We start from the raw sequence: 14,355 nt of genomic DNA, 5'->3' as shown, positions 1-14,355 counted from the left end.
TCGTCCCGAGAGCGGAGCGGAGGGGCAGGAGGGTGGCAGGGTGTGCGGCGGGGATGGGGATGGGGGGCGGGGGGGGGTTGGAGGGACTGCCTGAGTTATTTCTGCACTGATGAACCAGAGGCAGCCGCAAACCTGCCCCTGTGGACCTCTGCTAAGAGCCTGCAAGAATCCTGTGCATGACTGGAGAGGAGGAAGCACAAGGCCAAGGACATAAAGACAAATGCAGATAAAAAACATGCAGATGCATAATAAAGATGTACAAAAACCCAAAGTTTAAGGGAGCGGGCAAACAAATCGATGACACGTGGACAGAACGGATCACATGCACATGGCTGCAACGGGCAAAGCTGTGCACAAAAGAAAAGGCTGCACTAAACAAAAAAGGCAGACTTCCTGTTTATATGCTTCATCAAGTAGAATGTCTCATCTCAGAGTGTGTGTGTGTGTGTGTGTGTGTGTGTGTGTGTGTGTGTGTGTGTGTGTGTGTGTGTGTGTGTGTGTGTGTGTGTGTGTGTTCTCCAGGATTGTCATGTCCTTGTGGCTGGATGCATTTTTCAGATGACATTTCCGAAGTCAGCGTGTAAATCCTGCAACTCGTGTGAATGTATAATTCAGCAAGCAGAAGGTGAGACTGCTGAGACAGACTCGCTCCGATGAGTGTGCGTTACGGTTTTTAGTTTCTTGCTCATCAAAAACGCGCTTGCATGTGCCGCTCCGCCGATGACCGCCACGGGCACGGACGCGCGGCACAGTGTGCGTGTGTGTGTGGGGGGCAAAGGAGATGCGGATGGAGACGGAAGGAGGGGTTTTTGCATGTGTGTTCAACGAGAGCGCGAGTGGAGTTGACAGACTGCTGAGTTTGCAGCTTGGAACTGGGGGAAAAGGAGGATGAAGGCAGACAGAGGAAACTGGGGGCTGTGGTGTAAATAACACACACATCACTGGGTCCACTGATCTCTTCCTGTGTCTTTCTGTCTCTCTGCCTCGGGGCACTGAGGGTCCAGCGTGCCGTCTACAGTAGGAAGGGGTGTCCCCAGAGAGAGAGAGAGAGAGCATGCATGTGTATGTCTGAGGCTGCACATGCTTGAAAGAGACAGTGACAGTATGGTGTGGGCGTGTGTGTGTGCACGTGCGGCGCCTCCCTCCATCTGCAACCAAGTTAATGTGTGTGTGTGTGTGCGCAGATGTGTACACAGTGCACTAAGAATCATTATGTAATCTTTCAGCCGTATGAAAAAGCCTCCGTCAGCTCTTTGACTTTGTGTGGTCGGTGGTTCATTTTGTGCACACGGGGCTGAGAAGAGAGATGAAGGCGGGAGCAGACTCACACACGCAAACAGGCGTACAAACATTATGGCATAGTAAACAAACAGAAAGGAAATTGGTATGCAGTCACACACGAATACACACATCTGCACACGCTGCACATATGAACACAGAGGGAAGCCTGGGAGTTTGTGGTATATATACATATAACGGGGCTTTCAGTCCTCTCCATCCTTCCCAGTGATGTGAGGTCTCAACATGGGTCACCTCTCCCATTGTGGCCACCATGCAGGCAATAAGGACTCCTTGCTGTGAGCCCGCCTTCCTCTCACACATACCAACAAACCCCCACAGCCTTTATCTTGCTTGTGTATTGACACACTGGCAACGGGCCCACATATGTTGATTTCCAGCATGGGACGGGGGGGGGGACAGGGGACGGGGACGGGGGTCTCCTGAGCCACTTGATAGGCTGACAGGCCATCACAACATTACTCTGCCATCTGATACTAACAAGCTCCTCCTTAATCCCATCTGATTTGAAATTCACTGGCATGTGATTTCACTTTAAATTAACAAATGCCGGAATTATTACTCGGCTGTGAATTTAGCAGATCACATGACATTTATAGTGATTAATAAAAGCGTATGGAGATGTAACGCTGCACTTAATTAAACCAGCGCAAACTAATAACTGTGCTGTTTCAAAAAGAAGTTCAGGAGCTTGAGGCCTATTCATTAGATTGCAAGTGATATTTTCTGAGCATGTTGTTAGTTAGCTTGTGCCACAGAGACATTGCGGCGTGTTGTGATTTCATCATAGGGGTGAATCAGATAATCATTACCAGTAGTAGTGGCTGTGATGGTGTAGTAGTGCCTGATTTGGAGGCAGTAGGCTGAGGCCCGCTGCACCATGAGTCACTGAAACATCCTACTCACAGGTTACAGCATTGTGTTGTAATGAGGCGAAGACGTGAGCGGTCATTTTTCTACCGATTGCTGTAACACCGGGGATGATGAATTCACAACAGAAGCGAGGCGGGCATTAGCACATCGGCCATGGGAGAGGTGATGTACTGTGACTCCTGGCACAGTTTGAGCCACTCGTCTCCTAAAGGGCAAAAAAATGCAAATCGCCACCGACGCAATGATTCTCCTGACCCCCCCGCCCCCGTCTCTTAGAAAAATGCTGCCACTGACAGCATTTCATTCACCCATCGGTTTTCTGGAGTTAGGACACATACCTGACACTTTGACATATATTCGCTTTAGACTATCGAGTAGAGTAGGGAGGAATGGACAGTTTAACACTTACCACAGAACAAAGGTATTTTAACTGTTGGGTTTAGTGGCATTAATTACACTGAGTCAGCAGTTCTACATACACCTGCATTGTAAATGGTCTTCAGGATACATTTCCCAAAAGTCTTCAGCGTATATTTTAGACCCGACAGACTCAACCTCGAAACCAATGATGGCCGACGTCCAAGTTTACTAAATTAAGATGAGTTTGCTGGAGTTGGGACAATGTAACGAGACAAAGTGCCTTTTCTTTGTTAGCCAGGGTTCACCCGTACAAAGCCTCGCCACAAACTGTTCTGAAACCGTTCCAAGAGGCAATTGAGAAAATGCAAACAAGCTGCGGATGCTCATGACCCCTGAGGATATCACCAGAGATAAATTGGACGATATTCAATTATGCTTTTCGATTAAGTCATTATTAGGGTCGGGTATCAGATTCAGTGCTTTAAAGGGCACTGACCGAAATACGTCTAGTAGTGACAACAACACAACAGCAAATGTTGACCTACAGAGAGAGTAAAGTACTGTAAGATGGTACCGTTGAGTACCGGTGCAGAACTCAAGGTACCAGTACCTTTACCATACTGGTTGAAATGTGATTGATACACAAGGTTACTAATTAGAGGCAGTTTACTCAGCCTTCATGTTTCCTCTCAAATGGACTGGACAGGTATCTATTCCAGTTTGTAATTGAATTTCACTCTCTGATTGGCTATTTCATCCATGATGCAACACACAATACAGCCTCTCTTTCTTGAATCAAAGGCAGCAGTGGCAGCCGTAAGCAATAGAAGGGGCAGAGAGAGGAGTACGATGAAACTGGGATGGTAATGCTGGTGCAATTATCCGGCCAGAAGTAAACAAGAAAATGCTGCAGCGAAATGATTCGGTCAAACAATGGGTTGACTCAGCAACACAATATGTCAAATATATTTTGTTATTTCACTTGAAGCCTCCATAGCTGAGCTACTCTAATATTAATCCGCAGCATTTCCCCATGATATTGCCTGATGACTGCCACAGGTTATTTCACTATGAGAGGCCGGGAACAATGGGGGGAGAAAAGAGAAAAAGATTGCAACCCTGAAAGCGTTTCAATGGCTGCAGGGCTTAAGGAGGCACTGAGCGTGGTATTAATAGAAGAGGGACTGTCATCCATGGAGAGCAAACAAGGCTGCTTGTATGTAATTCTACATCCGAGGACTAAGAATCAGTACATAACAGTAAATGGTGCCTCACTGTACAAATCATGCATTCTTTACATTTGCTGGACGGAAATCACTCCTGGTAAAACATACAATACCATGTGGATTTCCATAGAAATCCTATTATTGCATGTGGACGGAATGCTAACCATGACTAATCCCTGAGATGGAAACCAGTCCACGAGAGGTAAACTTCCTGCAGCCTGAACTCAGAGACACAAGCCTATTAGCTACGCTAAAAGCCCAATTATCTTGATTCATCCACAGCATGTTGCTGTTTAGCCAGGTGTGTGATGTGCCGACTGCTGAGAAGACACAGATTAGATGGGAGGACAGGGAGATGTTGATTTCGGCACACGGTTAAATTATGCTGCTTTCAGATGGTCTCCTGAAGTGATCCATAGGGGCTGGAAGTGAGAACGCACAGGTCCAAGTGAGATGCTCTGGAAATTGTATGGAGTTAGCCCAGCTGGGAAAACAGCAGGAAAACGTAAGAACATCTCCCAGCTAGCAAGTGGGTGTGTTAATGACGATTCTGACACATGGCAGACGCAGAACTGAAGACAAAATGGATGATAAGGTGGTGCCATACACGTAGGAGATGCTGAAGAGATTCAAGGGATCAGAACCAACACACTTTTCGAGGTGAACAGTCTCCTGCTGCAAAGTCTGAAGACGGCTTTAGTAAGAAATCAGAGGTTTGGTGAGGACTGGTTGTTTGTCGAGATATTTTCACTTGACCCTTGAGACCGTTGGCCAGAGGCAAGTTAAGTTGAATAAAAAAGGGACAGAAATTGCAACATACCATTATATCCACATATCACAATCACATCAAATTGCAAGTGCTGTGATTTTTAATGCAGAGCAAAAAATGATTGGTGTGAGCCACGTGTTAATGCCTACTTGTGTGCAGGCCCCTGGGAGAAGCGTCACTCTAAATCAGCTGGACTTTCAACTCTAAATTCCACACCAATAACAAGAGAGCTGAAACAGGATTATGTGCTTCAATCAGGCTCCTGCCAAGGACACGTCAACAAGCTCAATGTCAAAATGATGCTACTCCGTGTACTTTGACCAGCGGTGTTGACTGACATGTGAAGTATAGGGAACAGCAGCACTGACTCCTGAATGTATGCTTCCAGGGGATTTGATTTTTTTTCTAAATGAAAATAGGGTACAAGTGATGCAGGTGTCTGAGTCACTGTGGGCCACAGAGGAAAGTGTCCTGCAGCATCCGCAAAACCATAAAGCAGCTCAGAAGAGCAAGGGCACGACACAGGGCGTCCGACAAGAAATTAATCCGGTTAATAGGAGGGGATTTCGAGATGATTAGTTGAGGGAGCACAGTAGAAAAGAGAGGGGGAACAAGTGGAGACAGTGAGCATAAGGATGCACGAACACTGAAAAGACTTGAAAGACAGTGGTCTGTGAGGAGGGCTAAGCGAGGTTGAAGGAAAAGGGGGCGGGCGGCGATGAAAAGAGTCCTGTGACATGAAATATCTTCAACTGGGGATGTCGTATCCTCTTTTGTTTTTCATTTCTCCACTTCTTCCTCTTTTCCATCTTCTCGTCTCCACTCCCGGATCCATTGGAGTGTGTTTATCTCCTTCAAGGTTGGGCAATTACAGCAAAAGACAGAAAGCACACTGGTTCATTATTGTGGGCCGATTGTTAGAGCACCTATTTAAAATGATGCCACTCCAGTTGCATGTTTCTATCCTCTTCTGATGTACAGCCGCCATTAGGCTGCTTTACCCCCATGTCTCAATATTGACATTTTTAAATAGCGACATTGGAGGATGTTTAAAATCTCTGACTTGCAAAGAAGAACCAGGACCAGTTCCTTTTCATTATCACAATTCAATTTCATTTTTGTTTTGTTTCTTGGTTGTAAAAGTCCCTTGATCCAAACTCAAATATTGACAAACCACACCAATTCAGGCTTAGGGGGAACTTAAATGACGGATACAGCAAATGTCTCCACAGTCGGAAATGACTCCTCCCAATCCACTTTTGAGCCAAACTGCTGCTAACTTGTCAAATTTATTTTTTCGCTCAGCTGCGGGAATACTGGAACATCATATGAATAGCCGCAATGAGCCGTCTCACATTACAATGACAAAACGCACTGTTTTCTGCAACGAATCTTGTTTACGGAGATGCCTGGTAAGCAAGAATTAGTTTTTCCTACCCCCTCGGAGAATCCAAATATACACAAGAATGCCTTGCAACACCAGGCGAAAAAAAGGGAGATTTAAGAGGGCATGAGCAACGCTTGGCAACGGCCGACTTATTGTTAAAACGATGTGAAACAAGTTTCTGCAGCGTCCCGGGTCTGTCGACTTGCTGAATCATGTAAATGTTAATACTGAAAGCGTGACAATGGGTTCTGACAGGTCGACACGCTTTAGAGAGATTTAGGTAAACAATAGCTTAGCCATAAATAAACATAATAGGGGGACAGAATTAGGAATGTGCCCAGGCCTTCGACTTCTGCATGTGTGGACAATCGGGGGGGGGTTTGCTGTGAGGAGAGTTCCAAGAGATGCTGATACGCAAGTCGAGAATCTGCTGAGCTCTAGAAAAGGCTCGTCTTCAAACCCTTTGGAATGCTTCATTTAGAACACAATCACTTTGTCCCATTGGTCTCGTTGAAGCAAAATATTCACTTAAGTCACTCGAACTAAGCAGTTTTGGTTCAGGATGCTACTCCAGCAAGCCTCGATCCCCCTCGCTGTCCCCCAGGTCCCGGCTGGACCACCAACGCAGAGTTTCCTTTAATGAGTGTGTCAGTGTACACACACACACACCCCCCAATGAGCTCGCTTGATTACAACATTGTTTTCTTGTAGGGACGCCTGACACAGCAGTACCACCGATGCCTTCCATATCCACAGCCGTGGGGACTATATGGAGAGGGCAATGAGAGAAGAGGAAGAGCGGGAGGGAGCTGGGGAGGAGATGCAATCTGCCCTACCTAGCCTCAGCCTACATACAGACAAAGACCAGCCCCAACTTCAAAAGAGAAAGACAGAAAGGAAAAGAAAAAAAAAGCCGAGCTCTCAGCTTTTCTCTGGATGGTCTCTACGGGTTAATTAGAACAGCAAGTCCCACCTCATCTGCCTTCAACTTGCATAGGTTGCATCCACACACACACACACGTGTACGAGCACACACATACACAACACGCACGCGCACAGACACAAACAAATCAGGCCGCGGTTGATCGGTGCACCGGTGCCTGTGGCAAACTAACATCAAACATAATCACTGTCTGTCTTGTCGACTCGGGCCCTGTTCTGCAGTTGTTCCTCTCAGCCCTGTCCGCACTCAGGTTGGCTCAAGTCAAAACCTTGTGGTGAGAGTCAATCTGTCTCGACGCCGCAAAGACGGGAGGAAACCGCGAGTGAAATTGTCATCAGAGGTGTCAGGAATGTGCCTCCTCGCCGGAGCTAGACTCAACATGGCAGAGTCGGTGTGCTCACATCGCTGGCAGGATCGTTCCGGACACAGGTTCACCTGCGCACCACTCGCATCATCTTAAGCTCTCTCACTCACTGTTTTCAGAGCAGGAAGACAAAGATGGAGTGAGTCTGTAAGAAAAGCGAGGGAAGGAGAAGAAAGACGAGCAGGGAACATACTAAGTGTGAACATGATAGATTCTAGGGGAGGGAAAAAGAACACAGCCCTTCTCTCGGCTCCAGCAATACATCACAGTTATGTGGGGAGAGGAGGCATCTGTGAATCCTTAAGGACTCAAACAGGGAGAGGTGAGTGAGGGATGAGAGAAGGGAGAGAGGGAGAGGAGTGAAATAAGTAACAGAGATGGAGAGAAAGAGGACAAGGCTGACAGCTGGCCGGGCAGTTCATGCATCTGGCAGGGGGGTGACTAGTGGAGCCTTAATGAAAATGCAGGGTGAGAGGAGGCCTGCATCCATCACAGGGCTCCCATTGAGGAAACTTTCCATGATAACCACAAATATGTTGCTGCTCTCTGCCCCAGATGGAGCAGAGTCACAATAGGAGACATGTTAAGCTCGTATTCAGGTTGACGTTTTTAATTACTGTTATTACTTGCAAAGGTTTACATGCTCCAATACTTTCCATTGCTGCGGCTCATCTGTTCAGCCTCTTGGTTGTAGCTCCTCTCTCCTTAAGCCCCCCCGCCCCTCGCTAAAGCCCAGTCTGCTCTGATTGGCTCGCTGGCCCCCTCTGATGCGATTGGTCAACTGCGTACGCTCTCGTATTGCATGACTTTGTTAGTGGGCGTGCCAGACTAGCCGCTAGGTGTGCAATATTTAAATGTAGGGCATTGTGCTATCACAACGACGCGGAAGTATTGGACGACTGACGAGGAGTTTTAGGAGCTCCCTTTAACTTTGCAGTCCCTTTACATACACAAAAAAACTATACAAACACACTAAAGGAAAGAAAAAGTGGAAAAACATCATATGTCTCCTTAAACTCACGCTACCGACTGCATCTTATAAATATATTTCAAACGATTTCATGTTCCAGGACGACTTGGGGTTATTTATCACTGATGTGTCCTATTCTACCTTGTGATTTAAAAAAAAAAAAGGTCAGGGCACTACCTCTCCTCATTGGCTGTCAGGCTGGTGAGGGGGGGTGGGGGCTTTACCCTTTGACGAGGTCAGCGTGTGGAAGTTTACCAGGGAGAAGAGTAGAGTTGCTGTTTAGAGAAGAGCTGCGTTTTGCCAAAAGCAGCATCTGGGTACCGACCGCAGAGAGAATGTGTTTGTGTGTTCCCTTATTAGAACAAACAGCTTTTTATGTTTTCTCCCCTCAGTTCCAAAGTGTCTTTATTCCAGCTGACTGCATCTTTACCTCTACTAATGAACTAGTAAGGAGTAGTGGAGCTGAAGGTGGGAGGGGGAGCTTGCATTGGAATGGACAATCCTCCGGCCAAGGGAATAAAGAGGCCATTTCCAGATTTATGCAGCATAGACTAAAATATGTCCACAGAGAGCTCAACCTAGAACATCATAAATTGGGGATGTGGAAGCCAGCAGAGTAAATCCTGATGTAGTAACCTGGGCTGAAAAGCTGCTGTGACACAAGTCAGTGTTTCTATATAGCCCCTAACAAACATGACACCGTGGCCTATCTTCAGTGATACATGACAAATGTATCTTGAGCTCTCACTGAATTTAAACAATACTGAACTAGATGCCACGCTGGTTTCCCCAAGTCTTCCTCCAGGTGCCTTTTTCACCCCTTGGAAGCTTTATGAAGACAGTTTTATGTCATTTGGGTGCAGTCGTCACTTTGATAGTTTAATATGATCTACAGTTTGTGCAGCTCTCCCAGGGCGTCTGCTCGGGACCTACCTTTTCTTTCCTCTCTCGGCACCCCTCCTCTGCTGAGACGAGGGTTTTGTAGTAGCCACTGCGCTCCGCTGTGAAGTGGACCTTGGACAGAGCGTTTTCCACCAGCGCCACCGACAGATTCACACCCTCGATGTGCAGCCAGCCAATGAAGTTCCCTGCTTTGTCCATGCTTTCCACTTCAACTTCCACCTAGAACAGAAGAATAAGAGGAGAGGGAGAGGGGTTAATGTTCTGAATGCGAGATTAGGGTTGAGATTCCATTACAGCGATGAAGTGAATGGGGTCCTCTGACAAGACACCTCTGTTCTTAAACAGACACATCAATGGACGACTGTGAGCTCTCTATTGATAAGATGGCCGGCACACAGAGATCCTGTTTCATTCCTTTTAAAACATAAATACCATTTCAGCAGTCATCTCTTGTCTTAGTGCACATAGAGGCCAACTCGTCTACCACATTGTCATTTAACCACAACTGTCGGCTTCCAATAAACACAACTGGTGGCTATGTTAAATAAAACAACTCTTAACTGTAGAAATCTGAGCCTGAAGAAACAGCACAAATGGTTTTGAAAATGTGTTGCGTATGCACTTCAAACTAATTACAGACTGTAAATATTGTCATCCTCTTTTTTTTTTTGCAATTTAAGTCATTTGCGATTAGTGACAGCCAAGTTGCAATTTCTTTAAGTTAACAAATGAGGCCACGGAATCAGCTAACCCTGCTGACAAAGTAGGAAAGATCTCACAACATTGCCCACGATGGACTTTAACCAAATTCTGCCTATTCAGGCTAATTATCTATTCATTGCGTTTTGTTTCATAAGTGATGGACGACCAGGGAAAGAAAGGAGAAAAAAAAAAATCAATTGATTTTATCCCACTCGAAAGCCTCAGTCAGCGAGAAATTGAGAGGGCAGGTGTGTTGAAGAGATAGGGAGAAGTCAAGCGATTAAGACTCGGGCTGCTTAGCCCCACAGCCACAAGGGAAATCTGAGGGGAATTAAGTTTGTAAACTGCTCTGACTTGTTCTCAGCTAAAGTTAAAAGCTTTTATTAATGAATGCATAATCTACTCTCGTATTAATCTTTAAATTGACAACCTTTGCATATAGCAGTGACATACAGAGGACTGCAGAAGTCTGATACTGTGTATTTCCACTTAACGGATGCAGATTCCATTTGGATCAAGCCACAAATAATAAAAACGCAAATTCTGTAAAGTTATGTTATTACAACTCTTGTTACTTGTTATATGAAACAAAAACCATATAATAATTACTGTGCTGGTCTGTTACATGTATTAAGAGAGAGAAACAAACAAAGAGGAAAGAGCAGCGAGGACAAAAGGGTTGACCCTCGCAGGTCACGACCATGATAGGATCCAAGTTCAATCTGATTCTGTATAATCTGCTTCCTCTTACTCTCCCTCCTCTCTGCTATCTCGGATACTCAACCCCATTTTATCTCTCTTGGTCTCTGAGTGCAGGAGCCGTTATGTAACAAGGCTATTAGAGCATCGCTGGTCCTCCGAGTGCCCAAATGTCAAATGGCGAAGTGGGCGAGCGCCGGGGAAAAAACGGGAACGGCTGCAACCAACTTAACTGTTACTGGAGCGGCGAATGCAAAACAAAAATAAAACAGCGCTAACAACTAAAAGCAACACTCTTAGCTGGGAAAAAATCCAATTTGGAAGGAAAATTGAAACTCAACGAGAAGTTTGTCTGCTCTGATTGGTGCAGCCAGTGGCCTTCTGCTGACCCAGAGTCTGCTCCACGAGGTGTTAAAAGAATTTGAGGCAAAAAAACGAAATCTGTTTCTACAAAGTACAGAATGTGAAATAGTGTAGAATGAGTGGATACCTTCTGGTAGCAATTTTTTATGGTTTGATGAGACCTTTACTTGGAAAGGGAGTTCTACCCATTGTTAATGTGTCGAAACAAACTGAGTTCTCGGGTTTTCACTTTTGCTGCAGAGAGCTACACTGAGGTGAAGGGAACATTTCATCTACGTTTAATTCTGATTAACGCCCAAAAGTTTGCTTGAGGAGAATACAATTCTACATCAATTTGATGCATGAGGAAAAAAACAGGTCAGACCGACAATGATATCGAGACACAAATACTGAAGGGGAAGAAGCTGTGTAAGTGAAATTACTGGCAACATGTGGTCCTACGCTCTTTCATAATAAAGCAAATGAGTCCACTTTGCTTTCCTGATAGAGGAAACTTCATTTACCACATACTGCCAACTTTATAGAAGAAGATTGGCTGGCTCCTGGCAACGGCACATGAAGAATAGATGGATGAATTTACTGCACATCTCTTTAACAATTACAAATACGCCTTCTGAGAAAATGTCAGTAATATACTGTAGAATATATGACCTAAATTACATGACCTGATTGATAAGTGCAAGGAGCGTCAACAGGATGCATCACACAGGCGGAACACGCACACCAAATTAGGAAATACACACTGAAAGGACTTTTTGTATATACCCCCCCGAGCAGAGGTGATAATCGTCAATTCATGAGCACAAACATCCAGCTTATCTGCACCCATTGTGAATACTAATACAATCACTTCCCAACGATCACTACATAATGGAGATTTCAGTATACATCACTGAACTGTGCTATAATTAGATGCTACACCAACAAATCAGATGGAGTAAGAACAGACAAACTAACAAGCGCACAACTCAACTTTAGGAGTTAATCACCAGGGAACTCATCATGTCTTAAGTTACATTTGTCCTTGTGGTGAAAGTTCGATACTAAAAAACTAAATTCTTATAAGTGACTTATAAAACATGGCTGACCGAGACCTTGACGGCATCATTAAATGAGAGGGAAGTGGCAGTTTACCGGGCAGTGGGTAAGAGATGATGGAGGCTAATGGAGAGGTCAAATGTGAAATTAAGAAGGACAAATTAATTTCTAAAAAGAGAGCAGAAGCCCCAATTTTCCACTGGCGGAATAAGATCGGCTCGAAGAGGCTTAAATTCCACGACCGGGTGGCAGAGTAGAACCAGCATTTGTACAATTTGTCGCACTCGCGATCTGAAAAATGGGACTGATCACAGCTCGTTTATCCGGTGAGCAATTGCCGCAATACCGCGGTTGGCATAACGTCACAGCCCTGATTGCCATTATTTGCTTTTCTCTTGGTCTTGCAATTCTGCTTTTAAATTGGTATATTTTTTTAATATTGTTTCCAACATCCGTTCAATCAGTCAGTCTGATTTTTAGATAAGATTAATTACTTTTACTTTTTAATCAGCGTTTGTCACATTTTTGACTAAATGACAACTCTGCAAAAATGATCAGCTAATGACTTCACAATTACTGCAACCAATGACAATCTAACGCGACGTCAGTCACCTTGCGTGCTGAAGCGGTGCCACCCCAGAGCTCATTAGTATGATCGGGCTAAATCTCAGAGTTTTTATGAACACACACACACAAATTGAATCCAAGTTCCCCTCTCCTTTTAAGTAAATAGCTTTGGTCACAATGTGAAGAAGACAGGGGAGGCGGAGTGGAAGCTGCTTTGAGTAGAGCCCAGATGGTTCCCAGCGGAGGCCTCCTTCGAGCCAAGATGGCTCCCGCCGGAACACAAATGGGCTCTGGTAATCTCATAAACGCTGGGATTGTGTCGACACAGTGGACGGAAAAGAGGAAAAAGGCAAAACACGCATACACACAGACCCATGCGTGTGTGGCGTGCAAGCACATACACATGTGCAGCCGTTCACAAGTACAAAAGACAAAGCCATTTGGTACCACTGAAGTGAAACCTGGCCCGAGGGCATGTTTTAAAACTGCAGCAGATTTAATTCACTTAGCTGTTTGAAAGTGGAAGAAAAAAAATAATATTCTGAAAAGACTGCGGTAGGTGACACGTCACGTCAGAGCCATACCCCACACACAAAAGGAAATGAAGAACACAGTGGGCTGGCAATTTAAAAATTGGCTCGCAATGGGATTTCCTTTTATCACCAGATCCAAACAAAACAATTTTTGAAAACCCGCAGGGTAAAAAGTAAATGTATTAATAACCAAAGGTTACAGGGAGCAGGGTGAACTCACTTGTGTGTCCATGTGGCCATGAGGTACAACTTAATGCACGGGTTTGAAAGTCAATTCCAGTATTGCTTTAAGCACACAGCATCACTGTGTGTGCTATGAATTCTCTCATCGGGGAAAGAGCAGCATGTATACACAATGCAAGCTACAGAGGAAATTAATCTGTCAGTCAAAGCTTTCAATCATCGCAGACAAAACCTCAGCCAATACTTAGATCGGAGTTTCGCTGCATATTCCAATTACTGAGATCACGGTTATCACCAGAGAGGATTTTTAGGTTTGCTTGAGCCAAATGACCGGTTCTGGTCGTAAAAGTTTAAGGGCTGAAGCTTTGACAAACAAAGCATTTGTTCAGTGTGTAGCTCAGGCTAATGGTGTGTGTGTGTGTGTGTGTGTGTGTGTGTGTGTGTGTGTGTGTGTGTGTGTGTGTGTGTGTGTGTGTGTGTGTGTGTGTGTGTGTGTGTGTGTGTGTGTGTGTGTGTGTGTGTGTGTGTGTGTGTGTGTGTGTGTGTGTGTGTGTGTGTGTGTGTGTGTGTGTGTGTGTGTGAAAGAAGTGTATTTGGACGTGTTTGTCAAAAGAGCGCGCTGTAATGTGCAGATGCAAGCACTGAACACCGGGAAAACAGACTGGCAGGCGGAGACGTTTTGGCAGGTCTTCATTCATTCTCATTAAGCAACAAGGAGACGGCTGCTTTATGGATACCAGTCTCTGAGACTTAGCTGGACTGTTACGTCTGGCTGTGTGTGGCTGTGTGGCTGTGTGTGTAAAATCAAATCAAAGTGAAGATATCAGTAGTTCTCAGCAGCAAGTCAAGTGATGCAGGGGGACAAGTTTTATGTGGATTAGAATAGAATAGAAAACCTTTATTGTCATTGAATTGTACTAAATACAATGAATGATGCATAAATTCTAAATAAAGTAAAAAAGGACACATTGATAAAATATATTATAGTTAAGAAACAATATAGATAAGAGGGCCACTGTTCACCTGATAGTGACTCTATCGCATGCAGACCATTAAGCTAACAACTGTGGTTGTTAAAGCAGTTTACATCCCTGAGCCACCAATTCAACACTGGGGGGGGAATATCCTGACTGGAGACTTAAATCTTTACTCCCAAAATTCACTCAAAATGTGAAA

The 14,355-nt window shown here is 45.0% G+C and overlaps 1 protein-coding gene across 1 annotated transcript in view; it reads right to left on the bottom strand.

Moving 5' to 3' along the window:
• Positions 1-14,355, bottom strand: part of snd1 (staphylococcal nuclease and tudor domain containing 1) — a 173,945-nt gene that overhangs the window by 54,659 nt on the left and 104,931 nt on the right. Inside the window, 1 exon segment of the mRNA XM_034579091.1 lies at positions 9,125-9,313. Within this exon segment, the coding sequence (XP_034434982.1) occupies positions 9,125-9,313 (189 nt within the window).

The sequence above is a fragment of the Hippoglossus hippoglossus genome, chromosome 23, assembly GCF_009819705.1.
Source record: "Hippoglossus hippoglossus isolate fHipHip1 chromosome 23, fHipHip1.pri, whole genome shotgun sequence".
In the NCBI taxonomy this organism is placed as follows: domain Eukaryota; kingdom Metazoa; phylum Chordata; class Actinopteri; order Pleuronectiformes; family Pleuronectidae; genus Hippoglossus; species Hippoglossus hippoglossus.
Note: the sequence above shows the minus strand (reverse complement) of the source record. Positions and strands in the feature narration are given on the sequence as shown.